We start from the raw sequence: 17,893 nt of genomic DNA, 5'->3' as shown, positions 1-17,893 counted from the left end.
CTAGTAAATGTACCATGAAGGAGCCAACATTCTAAATGAATGTTGAGGTTAAAGACATATCACTCTGTCTAAAAATGAACCTAAGAGAAAACAGGATTGGTTGAAAATGCAATCCAGTTACATTTAACATATCTAGAAACTAAGGCAAAAAAGCATTTTTTTTATTTGAGTTATTGCTTTTATTTCTTTCTCTACCCTTTATAGAGATAGTCATAAACTATTTCAATAGCAGGTCAATGCATTACATAAAAATGTTTATCAGTCTGAAAGTAAGTTCTGAGAGAGAGAAAATAGTTATTGCACAAATTAATCAGTTCTATTCCAGGGATTTCCTAATTATTGCCTTATCACTGACCCTTTTCATCCTTGGAAATTTGTTGAAAGAACCCTATGACCCTGTTGGAAGTTTCCCATGAAGACTTTTATCTAAACACACAAGAACCTAAATCAGCATAGTAGCTAGAAGATGAATAAAGGAATACTCATTCTCTGATTATCCTTTGATAAATTCTTATTTACTATTTTTTCTTTGGTTATTATTTTTCAAACACATCAACTACTAAAATTTCCATTTTTTAGGACATCTAAGTCTACTGTCAATCAACTGTGAATTTAATTTCTTCCTCAAAATCACTCTCCAGTAGAAGTCAGTCACTAAATTAGAATTTAACATGCTCTAAATGTGGTGAAAGGGCATAAGATAGTACTTACATTCACTAACATTTTGCTATTTATGTGAACATTATATTAAAGATGAAGAAAAAATTAAGGGTAATATTACTTAGCAATTTACTTTTTGTTCATGAAACTTACCCCATTAGGATAATGGTTAATGAAAAGCCCCAAATTGTTATACATGGAAGGAATAATCATGCCATTTTTTAAGTCCTTGGTCAACATTCTATTATTAACCATATGGCTATGTAATGCGTTCAATAATTCAACATTTACATTGCTCTCCAAACCTCTCCGGATATCCTAGGAAAAATTGAAATGATAGAAGTTTGTTTTATTGTAGTTCATCATTAAAATACTTATAATCACTCTATTTCTTACTTTCTTGTTACTTTTTTATTGCATTATCCAGATGGCCAAACCAAAATAACAAATAAAATTATATTATCTCAATTGATTAGGGAATTTTGTAAATTCAGGCACTGAGTTAAGGGTCCTGAATCAGATAGAGTGCTTGAACATTTTTAGAGACAAAACAAAATTTTTAAGTAAATATATTGACAAAGAGACGAGCTTGATGTAAATTAAAGGTTTAGGGCAATATGAAATTGTCATATGTTAAAAATATTTTGGATGGTAAACAAAACAAAACAAAAATGGCATATTTATGCAAAGCATTTGAGTTTTAATAAGGATTTTATGTTTATTTCATAACAAATTCCAGAATTTGATCAACCTATACCTTTTTATTTTTCCAATATATATCCTATAAGTATAATGTATAACATGTGTGTATCATGTAGTATATGACATTATATATGGTGATATGGGAAATATAATAAGTCAAAGTATCTTTAAGTAAAGATACTTAAAGATAAGTATCTTTAAGGTATTTATCATATGGGAGCAGTTAAAAATAAACATAGTAATATAAAGAACAGAAGGCAAAAAAAAAAAATGCTTCTAGGGATCAAATGAGGAAGGGCAGCTATTCAAGGCTTGGGGATAGGCCTTAAAGGGTGGATAGGGTAGGAATGGTAGTGATCATTCTAACTCCAGTTGCTGACACAGGGGGAATGTTGGAAGAGCAGATGTTGTTCAGTTTGGTTAGCCCATACTTTTATGTTTGTTAGATAATATTAAGAAAGAATTTTAGCAAAGATGATAATGTGGGATGATAATGTGGAAGACTTTAATGCCTGCATAAAGCACAAATTAAACTGGCAACAAGGAGCCACTGATGATTTTATGGCATTGGAATATAGTGATTAGACTGGGCTTTGGGAAGGTTAATCTGGTGATAATGCATAGCAAAGGTGAGGGTATTAGTCAGGAGGATTAAACATGAGACATGGATGACTAATAATAGTTTGAAAGAATTAGAGACAGCAGAAGTAGAATGACTCACAATTTTCAAGTCTAAACACTTAAGATGGGTACTGCCAGTTATGGAAAAAAAAGGCAGCAGAAAAGCAATTGTTTGTGGGGAGAAAGAAAATGGCATATGTTACAGATAACCTTTTTTTTTAAAGATGCAGTGGTGTATCTAAGGAGAAATATTACTCCCCTGAGGTCCCAAGGAGAACAACTAAAGAAACAGATTTCATGGTTATATGACTGAAGTGATAGCTGAGCCATTAGAAGTGTATATAAAGGAGGTCCAGGTGGCTCAGTCAGTTAAGAGTCTGCCTTGGGCTCAGGTCATGATCCCAGGGTCCTGGGATGGAGCCTGGCATTGGACTCCTTCTCCCTCTACCCCTCCCCACTGCTTGTGCGCGCTTTCTCTCTCTCTCAAATAAATAAAATCTTTTTTGAAAAGTATATATAAAGAGCAGAGTCTAATTCCTAGAAGAGACTTTAATAAGACCCATTCTTAAATGAAGAAAGGAGTCAGAAAAAGAAACCAGAAACAGTCAAAGCAAGCAGCAGAGTTCTGTAAAGCAAGTAATTAGCCACACACTTAATGTAGCAAGATAATATCTAAAGGAATCTGCCTAAGTTTTACTAAGTAGTATTTGACTCTAGTAGTAATTATCAATTCACCTTCATATCAAGTAGAAAGTAGGAATATATTTATATACGAGTTTTACAGATTGGAAATTTAGTTGTATTATAAACCAGACTATGTGCTCGCTTTGGCAGCACATACACTATAAACCACACTATGTATAAAATGTCTGGAAATCAAATGCATTGTTTATAATACTTCATTTAAATATCCATAGACATTTATAAATATGTCAATATCTAAGCAGCCAAATATGTTTACATATAATTAAAAATAATTAATTACATCTCTATAAGATGCCTTATAATAAAATGTAAATTCCACTAGGCTTCTTAACTTACCTTTCTATTAGATATGTCATCTAAAATTTAATATATTTCTTCCAAATCAAAAAAAGGAAAGGAGTAAAATAAAATAATGGTAAATACCAGTTCAGTCCACTCTTAGTTTGCCTTTTTCAATTAGTCTATGAACCTGCTGGAGAGTTATTCCATTTATGGATGTATTAAAATGCTTTAATCCTTACACTTAATAGCTCATTCTTTTATGTATCCTAATACATGTATAATGAAAAGATCTAAAATTTCTATTAACTTCCAAGTTAATAAACCAATTAAAATGAATACTGATAAAATAAATATATTAATAAGCATAATGAATTACAGAATCCAGGTTGTCCCAAGCCTCATTACTCGGTGCAAAGTAAGTGAATGATCCCTTTCCTTCAATCTCTTCTCTCAGTCTTGAGACATCAGAATAGCGCTGTGTTGTGGTGGCTCCCACAATGCCCAGAGTACCATAAACATGGTCAATAGGCAAAACTGAAATAATCAAGAAATGAAGATTTACTTAGAATAATATTTCAAGAATATTATTTCACTATCATTTAAACTTTATACTAAGCTCCTCAATATATTCAATGGATAATTTTAGCAATATAATTCTATGAATTATCAATTTTATGAAGAAGTTGTCTTTTGAGTGCGAATAACCTTTGAAAACTATTTTGTCATAAATCCTTTGTGTGGAGGGAAAATGAATTTTTAATTATCATCCTGGGTTAACATTCAGTGTATGTAGGTGTGACTCCTGCTATGTCAATAATAATCAATTATAATTATCAATAAATATTTCTGATTCACTGGAAAAATAAAAAGATGTTCTTCACTACTCACTGAAAATGGCAAAGGTAATACTTTCTTTCATGTTGCCTTAAACTCCTATATGGTATAATATTGCTAGGTATTGGAGTATTAATTTTTATAGATTTCTAAAAGAAATATGTAGACCTTCTCAGCATGATTTCAGGAAGGAAATAGATGGAAGTATCTAATGATTCCAGAATATTTTTCCTGAACTTTAGAAGAAATATTAATATATGAATGTCAACCTGAAAATTGATGCAACTAATTTATTCATTTTTTACCTTATCTTATTTGAAGGTTCATATAATTTGGATAATAGTATAGGAGAAATGGTTATTACATTTCTGAATATATAAAGACTAGGTGACACAATTAATAAATTAAATGATAAAATCACGATTTTAAAAGACCCCTAAAAGATGAGGAAAATACGTCAAAATTAACAAGTTAAAGGTAACTCCATGTATGTCTTTACACCGAAGTTGAAAAAATAAATCCTAGAGAAAGACCTGACTTGAAAGACCTGTAATTAATTTTAATTGATCATAAATTCATTATGAGTTAATGATAGGACATGGTTCCCAAAGACATTAACTAAAGTTCAGGAGCCCCCAAAAGTGAAGTATTTGTCATGATTTTATTCTCAACTCTTAGAACCCATACAGAATGCAGACACCAGTCTAGGATCACATTCAGAGGGGGCAGGGCGAGATGGCAGAGGAGTAGGATCCCCAAGTCACCTGGCCCCACCAACTTACCTAGATAACTTTCAAATCATCCTGAAAATCTATGAATTCGACCTGAGATTTAAAGAGAGAACCACTGGAACTGCCCCACCCCCTGCCAGGTGCATGACTCCCATCTGCCCCCCTCTTTTATCTCATTTAGGTTTTGGTGGTCAATGTTGGGGCCTTCTTCAAGTATTTCTGGTTTATATAAATTTGGAACTGAGCATCTTCTAACATACAGAACTTAATATACCCAGAAACAAGAGGATCGCCCTCTAGAACCCCTCAGGTAGGCTACATTCTCCCTACGCTACAACTTCTTCACCACCACCATCTCCCAGTCCCCCCTATTTTTTTCTTCTCCTTTTTTTCTGTTTCTTTTCTTTTTCTTTTTTCCCCCCTCTTTCTCTTTAGGATTTCTGGCCTTTTATTTTTTACTACTAAGTTTAAAAATTTTTCACTTTAGTGGTCCTGTTGTTTTATTTCGTTTTGATCTTTGTTTTCAATTACTGGTCTCTGACCTCAGCAGAATCATCTAGGGTGAAACGTACTTATGTCGTGGTTGATATTCTTGATGCAACCCACTCATACAGCCACTCTGCACTGAGAAAAATGACTAGAAGGAAGAACTCACCACTAAAGAAAGAATAAGAAACAGTACTCTCTGCCGTAGAGTTACAGAATTTGTACAGATTACAATTCAATGTCAGAAAGCCAATTCAGAAGCACAATTATAAAGCTACTGGTGGCTCTGGAAAAGCGCATAAAGGAATCAAGAGACTTCATGACTCCAGAATTTAGATCTAATCAGGTGAAATTTAAAAATCAATTAAATGAGATGCAATCCAAACTGGAGGCCCTAAAGATGAGGGTTAATGAGGTAGAAGAACCAGTGAGTGACATAGAAGACAAGTTGATGGCAAGGAAGAAAACTGAGGAAAAAAGAGAAAACAATGAAAAAACCATGAGGAAAGATTAAGGGAAATAAATGACAGCCTCAGAAGGAAAAGTTTACATATAATTGGGGTTCCAGAAGGTGACAAGAGGACAGAGGGTCAGAAAGCATATTTGAACAAATCATAGCGGAGAACTTCCCTAATTTGGGGAGGGAAACAGGCATTAAAATCCAGGAGATAGAGAGCCCCCCTCCCCCGCTAATATCAATAAAAACGGTTCAACGCCTTGACATTTAATAGTGAAACTTGCAAATTCCAAAGATAAAGAGAAGATCGTTAAAGCAGAAAGAGAAAAGAGATCCCTAACTTATATGGGGAGAAATATTAGATTAACAGCAGACCTTTCCATAGAGACCTGGCAGGCCAGAAAGGGCTGGCAGGATATATTCAAGGTCCTAAATGAGAAGAACATGCAGCCAAGAATACTTTATCCAGTAAGGCCCTCATTCAGAATAGAAGGAGAGATAAAGAGCTTCCAAGGCAGGCAGAAACTGAAAGAATATGTGACCACCAAACCAGCTCTGCAGGAAGTATTAAAGGGGACCCTGTAAAAGAAAAATGAAGCGCAAAGAAATAAGCCACATAAACAGGGACTGAATAGGTATCATGATGACACTAAATTCATATCTTTCTTTTCCTTATGTTCTTTTTTTTATAAATTTATTTTTATTGGTGTTCAATTTGCCAACGTATAGAATAACACCCAGTGCTCATCCTGTCAAGTGCCCACCTCAGTGCTCGTCACCCAGTCACCCCCCCCCCGCCCCGGCCACCTCCCCTTCCACCACTCCTAGTTAATTTCCCAGAGTTAGGAGTCTTTCGTGTTCTGTCTCCCTTTCTGATATTTCCCACTCATTTTTTCACCTTTCAATAGTAACTCTGAACGTGAATGGGCTAAATGATCCCATCAAAAGATGCAGGATTTCAGACTGGATAAAAAAGCAAGACCCAACTATTTGCTGTCTACAAGAGACTCATTTTAGACCTAAGGACACCTACAGCCTGAAAATGAAAGGTTGGAGAACCATTTACCATTCAAATGGTCCTCAAAAGAAAGCTGGGGTAGCAATCATCATATCAGATAAATTAAAGTTTATCCCAAAGACTGTAGTTAAGAGATGAAGAGGGACACTATATCATACTTAAAGGATCTATCCAACAAGAGGACCTAACAATCATGAATATTTATGCCCCAAATGTGGGAACTGCCAAGAATATCAATCAATTAATAGCCAAAGTAAAGACATACTTAGATAATAAATACACTAATACTGGGAGACTTCAACACAGTGCTTTCTGCAAATGACAGATTTTCTAAGCACAACATCTCCAAAGAAACGGGAGCTTTAAATGATACCCAGGACCAGATGGATTTCACAGATATTTACAAAACTTTACATCCAAACGCATTTTTCTCAATTGCACATGGAACTTTCTGCAGAATAGACCACATACTAGGTCACAAATCAGGTCTCAACCGATACCAAGAGATTGGGATTGTCCCCTGCATATTTTCAGACCATAATGCTTTGAAACTTGAACTCAATCACAAGAAGAAATTTGGAAAAATTCAAACACGTGGAGGTTAAAGAGCCTCCTGCTAAAAGATGAATGGGGCAACTGGGAAATTAGAGAAGAATTTAAAATATTCGTGGAAACTAATGAGAATGAAGAAACAACCATTCAAAATCTTTGGGATACAGCAAAGGGAGTCCTAAGAGGAAAATACATCACAATATAAGCATCCCTCAAAAAATTGGAAATAACTCAAATACAGAAGCTAACCTTGCACCTAAAGGAACTGGATAAAGAACAGCAAATAAAACCTACACCAAGCAGAAGAGAGTTAATAAATATTCGAGCAGAACTCAATGAAATAGGGACCAGAAGAACTGTAGAACAGAACAACAAAGCCAGGAGTTGGTTCTTTGAAAGAATTAATAAGATAGATAAACCATTAGCCAGCCCTATTAAAAAGAAAAGAAAAAAGACTCACATTAATAAACTCACAAATGAAAAAGGAGAAATCACAACCAATACCAAGGAAATACAAACGATTTTAAAAACATATTATGAGCGCTATATGCCAATAAATTGGCAATCTAGAAGAAATTGACACATTTCTGGAAAACCACAAACTACCAAAACTGGTACAGGAAGAAATAGAAAACAGGAACAGGCTAATAACCAGGGAGAAAATTGAAGCAGTCATCAAAAACCTCCCAAGACACAAAAGTCCAGGGCCAGATGGCTTCCCAGGGGAATTCTATCAAATGTTTAAAGAAGAAACAATATCTATTCTGCTAAAGCTGTTCCAAAAGATAGAAAGGGATGGAATACTTCCAAACTTGTTTTATGAGGCCAGCATCACTTTAATTTCAAAACCAGACAAAGACCCCACCAAAAAGAAGAAGTATAGGCCAATATCCCTGATGAACACAGATGCAAAAATTCTCAAGATACTGGCCAAGAGGATCCAACAGTACTTAAGAAATTATTCACCATGACCAAATGGGATTTATCCCGGGGATGCAAGGCTGGTTCAACACTCGTAAAGCAATCAACGTGATAGAGTATATCAACAAAAGAAAAAACAAGAATCATATGATCCTCTCAATAAATGGAGAGAAAGCATTTGACAAAATACAGCATCCATTCCTGATCAAAACTCTTCAGAGTGTAGGGATAGAGGGAACATTCCTCAGCATCTTAAAAGCCATCTATGAAAAGCCCACAGCAAATATTATTCTCTATGGGGAACCACTGAGAGCCTTTCCCCTAAGATCAGGAACACGACAGGAATGTCCACTCTCACCACTGCTATTCAACATAGTACTAGAAGTCCTAGCCTCAGCAATCGGACAACAAAAAGAAATAAAAGGCATTCAATTTGGCAAGGAAATCAAGCTCTCCCTCTTTGCAGATGACATGATACTGTACATAGAAAACCCAAAAGCCTCCACCCCAAGATTGCTAGAACTCATATAGCAATTCGGTAGTGTGGCAGGATACAAAATCAATGCCCAGAAATCAGTGGCATTTCTCTACCCTGACAATGAGACTAAAGAAAGAGAAATTAAGGAGTCAATCTCATTTATAATTTCACCCAAAAGCATAAGGTACCTAGGAATAAACCTAACCAAAGAGGTAAAGGATCTACACCCTAAAAACTATAGAACACTTCTGAAAGAAATTGAGGAAGACACAAAGAGATGGAAAAATATTCCATGCTCATGGATTGGCAGAATTAATATTGTGAAAATGTCAATGCTACCCAGGGCAATTTACACATTTAATGCAATCCCTATCAAAATATGGACTTTTTTCAGAGAGTTGGAACAAATCATCTTAAGATTTGAATGGAATCAGAAAACACCCCAAATAGCCAGGGGAATTTTAAAAAAGAAAACCATAGATGGGGGCATCACAATGTCAGATTTCAGGTTATATTACAAAACTGTGGTCATCAAGGCAGTGTGGTACTGCCACAAAAACAGACACATAGATCAGTGGAACAAAATAGAGAATCCAGAAGTGGACCCTCAACTCTATGGTCAACTAATATTCGACAAAGGAGGAAAGACTATCCACTGGAAAAAAAGACAGTCTCTTCAATAAATGGTGCTGGGAAAATTGGACATCCACATGCAGAAAAATAAAACTAGACCATTCTCTTACACCATACACAAAAATAAACTCAAAATGGATGAAAGATCTAAATGTGAGACAAGATTCCATCAAAATCCTAGAGGAGAACACAAGCAACACCCTTTTTGAACTCGGCCACAGTAACTTCTTACAAGATACAACCATGAAGGCAAGAGTAACAAAAGCAAAAATGAACTATTGGGACTTCATCAAGATAAGAAACGTTTGCACAGCAAAGACAACAAAACTAAAATACAGCCTCCAGAATGGGAGAAGATATTTGCAAATGACCTATCAGATAAAGGGCTAGTATCCAAGGTCTATAAAGAACTTATTAAACTCAACAGCAAGGAAACAAACAATCCAATCATGAAATGGGCAAAAGACATGAACAGAAATTTCACAGAGGAAGACATACACATGGCCATCAAGCACATGAGAAAATGCTCTGCATCACTGGGGTTCAGGGAAATACAAATCAAAACCACAATGAGATCCCACCTCACACCAGTGAGAACGGGGAAAATTAACAGACAGGAAACCACAAATGTTGGAGAGGATGTGGAGAAAGGAGGACCCTCTTGCACTGTTGGTGGGAATGTGAACTGGTGCAGCCACTCTGGAAAACTGTGTGGAGGTTCCTCAAAGAGTTAAAAATAGATCTGCCCTACGACCCGGCAACTGCACTGCTGGGGATTTACCCCAAAGATACAGATGCAGTGAAACACGGGGACACCTGCACCCCGATGTTTCTAGCAGCAATGTCCACAATAGCCAAACTGTCGAAGGAGCCTCAGTGTCCATCAAAAGATGAAAGGATAAAGAAGCTGTGGTCTATGTATACAATGGAATATTCCTCAGCTATTAGAAATGACAAATACCCACCATTTGCTTTGACGTGGATAGAACTGGAGGGTATTATGCTGAGTGAAGTAAGTCAATCGGAGAAGGACAAACATTATATGGTCTCATTCATTTGGGGAATATAACAACTAGTGAAAGGGAATAAAGAGGAAAGGAGAGAAAACGAGTGGAAATATCAGTGAGGGTGACAGAACATGAGAGACTCCTAACTCTGGGAAATGAACAAGGGGTAGTGGAAAGGGAGGTGGGCAGGGGTGGGGTGACTGGGTGACGGGCACTGAGGTGGGCACTTGATGGGATGACCACTGGGTGCTATGCTATATGTTGGCAAATCGATCTCCAATAAAAAATACACACCAAAAATTATTGAATATTAAAAAATAGGATCACATTCAGAAAGAAGATGCCTGGATTAGATGCTTTTTATGCATTGCTGTCCAAAATGGTTTGGGCTCTAAAGTTTATGTTATATTAGATATCTGTTGAGGAAAAGAGGGTAAGAAATCTGTTGAGGAAAAGAGGGTAGCCAGAGGAAGTAGATGATGATTGGTGTTGAATATTTGAACAGGTAGTTCAAAGAGGAAATAGATTAACTATTTTTCCTTTAGTTGGCAATTTTAGAAACCAATTTTCAATATGAGGGATGTTATAAAATTAGAGCTGTTCAATTACAGAAGATTATGCCTTCCCAACTAGTCCACTCCATGTTTCTAGACAAATTCAAAGACAGGGATTTTGTAGAGAGGATTTTCATTCTTGAAGGAAAGTTGAACTAATTTAAATTTACAATCAAGCTTCTGTTGTATGGTCCAATGTTCAGTGCACGAGAAGTATGTTTTAATACTTTATCACCATGACAACTTCATGATTTACACGAAGATGGCAGTATATCTTAGGATTTATCACGGTGCTAAATACACACACCCATACACACACACACACGTGTGGCTTCTCTACAAGCTGAGCTACCTCAAATCTTTTCTCTCACATAAGACTAGTTCCTCATTTGTGAAAATGTCAATGCTACCCAAGGCAATTTACACATTTAATGCAATCCCTATCAGAATATCATGGACTTTTTTCAGAGAGTTGGAACAAATCATCTTAAGATTTGAATGGAATCAGAAAACACCCCAAATAGCCAGGGGAATTTTAAAAAAGAAAACCATAGATGGGGGCATCACAATGTCAGATTTCAGGTTGTAATTGAAATTTTACCTGCTGGACAGCCTTTCATTCCTTCCATTCTCATATAACCAGGGCAACATTCATATAACACAGTCCTGTATATCAGAACAAAATTAAGATTAAAATTGGGAACTACATAGAATTCTTTATACATAATCTTAGCAAAAATATACCACTTGTCATGATTTGTGAAATTCTAAAATTGGGTTATTTTTCCCCAATACGAAGTTACTTATATTAGTTTGATTTCTGTATATACTGTCATGACATTGTAGAAAAGTTCCAGGATCTTTTTTTTTTATTTTTTTTTAATTTTTTATTGGTGTTCAATTTACTAACATACAGAATAACCCCCAGTGCCCGTCACCCATTCACTCCCACCCCCCGCCCTCCTTCATTTGGGGAATATAAGTTCCAGGATCTTAAGGCAGAAGAATGAGTTCTGGTTCCCAGTTCTGTCCTTGGTAGATGTGTGACCTTGAGCAAGTAATTTAACAAATTTGAGTCTGTTTCTTCACCTATTTAATATGGCAGTCGCAGCTATAATATCTACTCAGAGGCTAGTTGTGAGTCTCAAATAAAATGATGCTTTGGATATCATTTCTAGACTATAAGTGGTTAGAAATATTAGTTAGCATAAGGTTATTAGAAACTAGAAACATCAGTAAATATATTAACCCATTCCAATCAATAAGAGTTATTTCACTGCTAATTAAAATAACATTTTAGGTTTGAATTGCCAGTAGAGTTATTAGTCTGATCATATTAAATACAATCTTTAAAATCTTCTTCAGTATTCAAGAAAATGCTATTTTGTTCAAAGTTAACAAAGTGCATTAAGTTATATAAAGGCATAATTAAGGTAACAAACCAGAAAATTCAGCAAACAATGACATATCCAAAATAACTTTGTTAAATTACTATATTTTGTGGGAAAATAGTAACCTGAAATCATCTATGTAATTGCTTTTATTTCTTACTTTATTAAAAATATAATTCTGATCTTCATTTTATCAAATTTCATTTGACATTTTTTTGGACTTCTTCAAAATCTAGTAAGGGTAATATTTTTTATCAAAATTTTATATAATGCTCTGTTTCCTCTCAATAGAAATATGAAGGTGATACAAAACAAAAATTGTAAGTAGGGCAATATTATAAGTAAAGAGGAAATAAGACTATTTTGTAGTTTTTAATTAATAAATTTTATGTCATGCAGTTTAAGATAACTACTTATAGACTACCTTATATTTAGCAATTAAACACGCATTGACTAGTTCAGATATTATTTATTTCTGTTTTTTTTTCTAGTTGTGTTAATTGTACTCAAAAAGTATGAATGACTGAAAGAATTTGGATATTTAAGAAAAAGATCACTATAAGAATAAATAATGTTTTCTTAGTATGAAAAAATTACAATAAAAAAATTTTTTTAAAGTATAATTATTAATGATATTAATATATATTATATATAATTATTATATCAAAATTATAGAAATTATAGAAATTTCTATATAATTATAGAAAAGTCTTCTATAGTTTAAAAAGTAAATAAGCTTTTCAAATTAAAGCCAGGTCCAGGGATCCCTGGGTGGCGCAGTGGTTTGGCGCCTGCCTTTGGCCTGGGGCGCGATCCTGGAGACCCGGAATCAAATCCCACATCGGGCTCCCGGTGCATGGAGCCTGCTTCTCCCTCTGCCTGTGTCTCTGCCTCTGTCTCTGTCTCTTTCTCTCTCTCTCTCTCTCTCTCTCTGTGACTATCATAAATAAATAAGTAAAAAATTAAATAAAATTAAAGCCAGGTCCGTTAATGGATTATCCATGATTTGTGGTCTTGTTTGTGCTCTTAGATTCCTATTTCTCTATTTTCTTGGTGTCAATTTAAAAAGTACAATGTAACATTATTTATGCATATTTAGTAAAATATGAAAGATGAATGAGAAAAAAGTGTCTGGCATGGAAAATTGACTAAAGATGGTTGATAGATAAAAAGATATCGACAAAATGAATTGGGAAATGTCAATTTCAAATGGTTCTTCAATTTTAAAATAGTTTCAAAAATAATTGTTGTAAGAAACATATGGAAATTATATGGGAGCTTTATGCAAATCCTAAAATGGCCCCTGAAACAATTTATTTACTTAGATTCCCATAGAAATAAATTTGAATACTTTGATGCCAAAGGACTGATTCAGAATTGCTTACGCGTTAGCTTTAGCATATATTATAAACAATTAAAAAATGAAATACATATGTATTGGTTCAATATTGATCATACTAACTGGAAGTAAAATAGTGAATAGAAAATTGTTAATGTAACAAAAATTTTTGTAATACATGCTAATATGCCCCAAGGATTAGCCTTAATGTAGACAATTAGTGCACCAGATGGAAAATTTATCTTCATATTCTGAATAGTTATCTAAAATCTCATGAAAATGACAGTTGAAAGGAAGTCTACAAAATACTATATTATTTGACCAATATAAGTTGTGGAAAGTATCTTAAAATTAGGAGACTCATGTTTATCATTAGACCTGCTCAATTTCTTCCTTCAAATCTGCAAAGCAACTGTTCAACCAAAGGGCAAACATTTCTGTCAACTGAAAAAAAAAAAAAAAGTCCTAAAGATGTCTCTGGAAATTTTAGCAGCTGCAAGCAGATGGCAAAACAGGCATTCCTCTTGTCAATGTTATTGATTTATTTGATTATTTGAAACTCACAGCTAGCATTTACATTTATTTCAGAGCACAGATGTAAATGTGTTTGTGAAAATGAAGCTACTTGGGGGAAATAAGCTAATTAAACAAAGGCGAGACTGTTATGTTCCTGGTAAAAAGCCAGGCTTCAAAGCAGGATTTTTTTTTAATGGAGAACAAGAAAGAATGTTGACATCACCTTTGTACAAGCCTTGGCATCATCTCTAATATATTTAGATGGTTAAAGTGAGATTATATCATACTTTCCTAACCCCCAGGAAGAATGTAATAAAGCTATCCCCTGAATATTTCAGACAGCAGGTCCTAGTTGGTATGCCTTCCAAATATGCCTCATGTAACCATGGATATGAGGAACAAAGCGGGGAGAATCGAGGGCCTTAGAGTTCCCAACTGGGGTCCAGCCTGCATCATGGCCAAGATCATTGCAGCCACTGACTTACACTGTAATCGTGTGAATGACTCACAAGTCTAGCAGATGTCTGCTGACTAATGGGAATAAGGTCCAGGCCAAATAGTAACATCAGCCGAAACTCTATTAAGCAAATAACAGGAACAGGCAGCAAAGTTCTGTGATGTGCTAGACCTAGCGACCATGGGGAAGTCCAGCTAAGGTTATATGCATTGCATACATGATGTTTGTCTGGAAATAAAGATAATCTTGTGCATTTTAGATAGGCATCCAGTCACAACTCCTTTTCCCACCCACATATATCCATTTGTTTAAGTACTTTAAATTTAAGGACAATTGATATTGTAAGTTACTGAGCGATTCCACATTCATCAAATCAGTCTACCCCCCCAGATATTCTCTAAGTATAAAATCCACATTTTGCAGGTAAAGAAACAAAGGCTTTGAGAAGTTAAGTGGTGCTATGTTTAGTATTTATTCCAACATTTTTAAGTTATGAATAAGTTTTTAACAATCCCTCAATCCTTCCACTTATTTAGAGTAACTGAAGTTTGATGATGATGTAGTAAACAGGTTTTCATTCAGATGCTTGGTTCTCAAGGCATCTTTCATTGAGGGTGGAGTCCAAATTGATGGGAAGCACTATTTTCTTGATCAGGAATGGTATCTCTAATCTTTTTGATAGAGATAGTAACTTATTCTATGACTCCGCTCCTTTACTTTAAAATGAAGAACTTGGACTACATGAGTAATTCTCTACTTTTATATGCTCAGGATTGTATTTTCCTATGGATAGGTTAAACCAATACACATTTCTACAAAGTAATAAAATATTTAGGTTAAACCAATACACATTACTACAAAGTAATAAAAAATATTTTCTGATTTTAGGTTAATTAGTGAAATATACAACTAAGTAAAGAGTAATTGTCTTTTTGGCTATTGAAATAGTATATACGATGATGAGCTTTATCAGCTTTGTGGACTCCTGCAGATCTGATAGTTTGGGATGGAATAACTGGATTAAGTGAAGAGATGAATCTTAACTTCTTTCCACCTTCAAGCTTTGATGAAAAATTTGAGGTAAACGGGAGTAAGTCATTCAGATCAGATAATTTCCAAATGATTGTAGGCAAACATTAATAAGTACTTCAAAAATCCTGATATTTTAGATCAATTTGTCCTTCTGGCCTTTTTTTTTTTTTTTTATGATAGTCACAGAGAGAGAGAGAGGCGCAGAGACAGACACAGGCAGAGGGAGAAGCAGGCTCCATGCACCAGGAGCCCGACGTGGGATTCGATCCTAGGTCTCCAGGATCGTGCCCTGGGCCAAAGGCAGGCGCCAAACCGCTGCGCCACCCAGGGATCCCTGGCCCTTTTTTTAAAAAAATAAAATGAGGAAACCATTTTTGTAAAAAGAGGCATCAAGGTTAAGTGTCTTGCCCAAAAAATGAGGGCCAAACCAGAGGTAGAAACGACAGAGTCTCACACTTGACTGATTCTATATATCGCCATGAGATTTGTTTCCTTTGGACCTTCGTAACACATAAACTCAGGGCTCATGAGGGGCCCACTAGGCAGAGGGAGAAATGCGGGAAGAATGCCTTTATTCACGTTTATTATCATTTTTTTTAAAGCTTGCAATTTGGGAGAGTATTTTCAAAGAAAAATGTTGTGTATGTCCTGGGAAAGACATAGTGTTGTCTTTGGGACTGGCACATTAAGAAAAAAGGTGAGACTTACGTTTTCCTTCCACAGATGGCACCTTGATACCAGTTCCTACAAGTGCTGAAGTATTTCTTTTTTGTGCCTAAGATCTGTTGAAGAGCACAGACATTTGGGCTGGAAGACAGATGGAAGAAAAGAAAGTTAGTGTCCTAATGACAATGAATTTTTCCTATCTTCAGGTCAGACGGTTCAGAAAAAAAAGTTAACATGTGGACTCAATTTTCAAAGATGTGATTCTAGTCTTGCACAAATCTGCTTCTTGATCCAAGCATACTGAATCATCAGAAAAACTAAAGTCTATTGGAAAGAAAAAGAGAGAGAAAATTATACATCCTTTAAAGGAAAACATGGGTGTTTCAAAAGTTAACTTAGGAATATTCAAACAGCATTAAATTCAACTTTATTTTGTTTTCATTCTTATTACTTTTAATAGTAAGATAATCTACTGACCCATTTTAAACTAAAAATAGGCTCGTTTTGGACTTTAATCTGGAACAATGGACTCTGGAACCATGAGGAATCAAGAGAGCAAAAGAGACAGGTTTTACTAGGTCCAAAGACATGATATCCTGTAATTTTCTAGATAAGTAATCACAGAAGCAAATGAGTGCTAAAATTAACTTATAATATGGCTGCGCAAAGGAAAATCTTTTTCTTTGATTAGAAATAGTAGATCAGAACATCCTCTGCCAGAATTTTAAGTGTCTTTCTCTCTTAAAGCAATAGGAAGTCTTACTTGCACTGTAAAGCAAAGGAACTTTTAAGCATTTTGAAAATCCCTCTGAGACATTGGAAGAAGTGCCAAGAACTATTTCAAAAAAAAATTATAAGTGGTTGGTTAGGTTACTAAATCATGCCTATTAACTTTTTAAGAATGCTAACTTGTAGTTGAATTAATTTCAAGAAATATGTTATTCTTGCAAATTTTACAAACTGCAGAATTTAAAAACATTCTTAAATGCTTTAAAATATTTTAAAAAACTAGTTACATTTTTCATTTAATTTTCATACATAACAATGAAAACTTTCCTATCATGTGAGATACTTCAAAGTTGTATACATAATGAAAGCCCTAACCTTATATTTTTTATTTTGGTACCTCATTTCAGATTTTTAGAAGGCAAATAAAAATACAAATAAATGAAATAATAAAGAAATGCCCTGTTAAATGTTGTCAATTACATTAAAATTACATAATGCTTCAGAAAAAGCAATTACATACACATTATTTTGACAGTAATTTTTAAAGCTTAAAACACATATGTAAATCACAAAATACTCATGTTTTTTCCTTTTTCTTACTACTTTTTAATTAGAAAATAACCCTTGGTATATTTAAGGAAGTTTTTGCATACATTGACATATAATAAGCTAAGGAAAAAAAAGATGTATAAAACGTAACCACTGACTTACCCCTGATCCCGGCCCCTGATTCGGCTATGAGCCAAGATCTTGTCATAATGGCCATTGGCGTTTGCAGGGTTAACAACAACCAGCAAGAGTAGAGAAAATATGGGTAAAAAAGGAATCATCTTTTGTCTCTCCGTTGCAGTTAGTCCACGAAGAGAACTGGCAATGGGCTTTGGAGAGCTCAGAGTTTATATACATGTCAGAGTCGTGGGAGGGAACACTGTATAACCTAGGAATCTGAGCTCTCTCCAAAAAACATCAGCAACTTCAAGTTGGCAGCTAAAATCCACTTTTCATAGTTATGTTTACTGAACACATTGAGCCTCCTTTACATCTCATTCTGAAGAAGATTTTTATTTTTAAATTATTTATATTCCTCTTTAATAACATGATTCTGCATGTTCGTGTTTCAGT

The 17,893-nt window shown here is 34.8% G+C and overlaps 1 protein-coding gene across 7 annotated transcripts in view; it reads right to left on the bottom strand.

The window, feature by feature from the left end:
• The window catches only part of POSTN (periostin), a 41,597-nt gene extending 23,935 nt beyond the window's left edge, over nucleotides 1-17,662 (bottom strand). For all 7 annotated transcript variants that reach the window (XM_038573195.1, XM_038573197.1, XM_038573196.1 and 4 more), the window contains exons 1-5: nucleotides 17,483-17,662; nucleotides 16,085-16,183; nucleotides 11,243-11,307; nucleotides 3,347-3,504; nucleotides 814-978 (exon numbers count right to left, since the gene is read on the bottom strand). In XM_038573195.1, the coding sequence (XP_038429123.1) occupies nucleotides 814-978; nucleotides 3,347-3,504; nucleotides 11,243-11,307; nucleotides 16,085-16,183; nucleotides 17,483-17,601 (606 nt within the window). In that variant the 5' untranslated portion in view covers nucleotides 17,602-17,662. The remainder of the gene's footprint in view (nucleotides 1-813; nucleotides 979-3,346; nucleotides 3,505-11,242; nucleotides 11,308-16,084; nucleotides 16,184-17,482) is intronic.
• Nucleotides 17,663-17,893: the final 231 nt, after the last annotated feature.

This window comes from Canis lupus, chromosome 25, assembly GCF_011100685.1.
Source record: "Canis lupus familiaris isolate Mischka breed German Shepherd chromosome 25, alternate assembly UU_Cfam_GSD_1.0, whole genome shotgun sequence".
Classification (NCBI taxonomy): Eukaryota; Metazoa; Chordata; class Mammalia; order Carnivora; family Canidae; genus Canis; species Canis lupus.
Note: the sequence above shows the minus strand (reverse complement) of the source record. Positions and strands in the feature narration are given on the sequence as shown.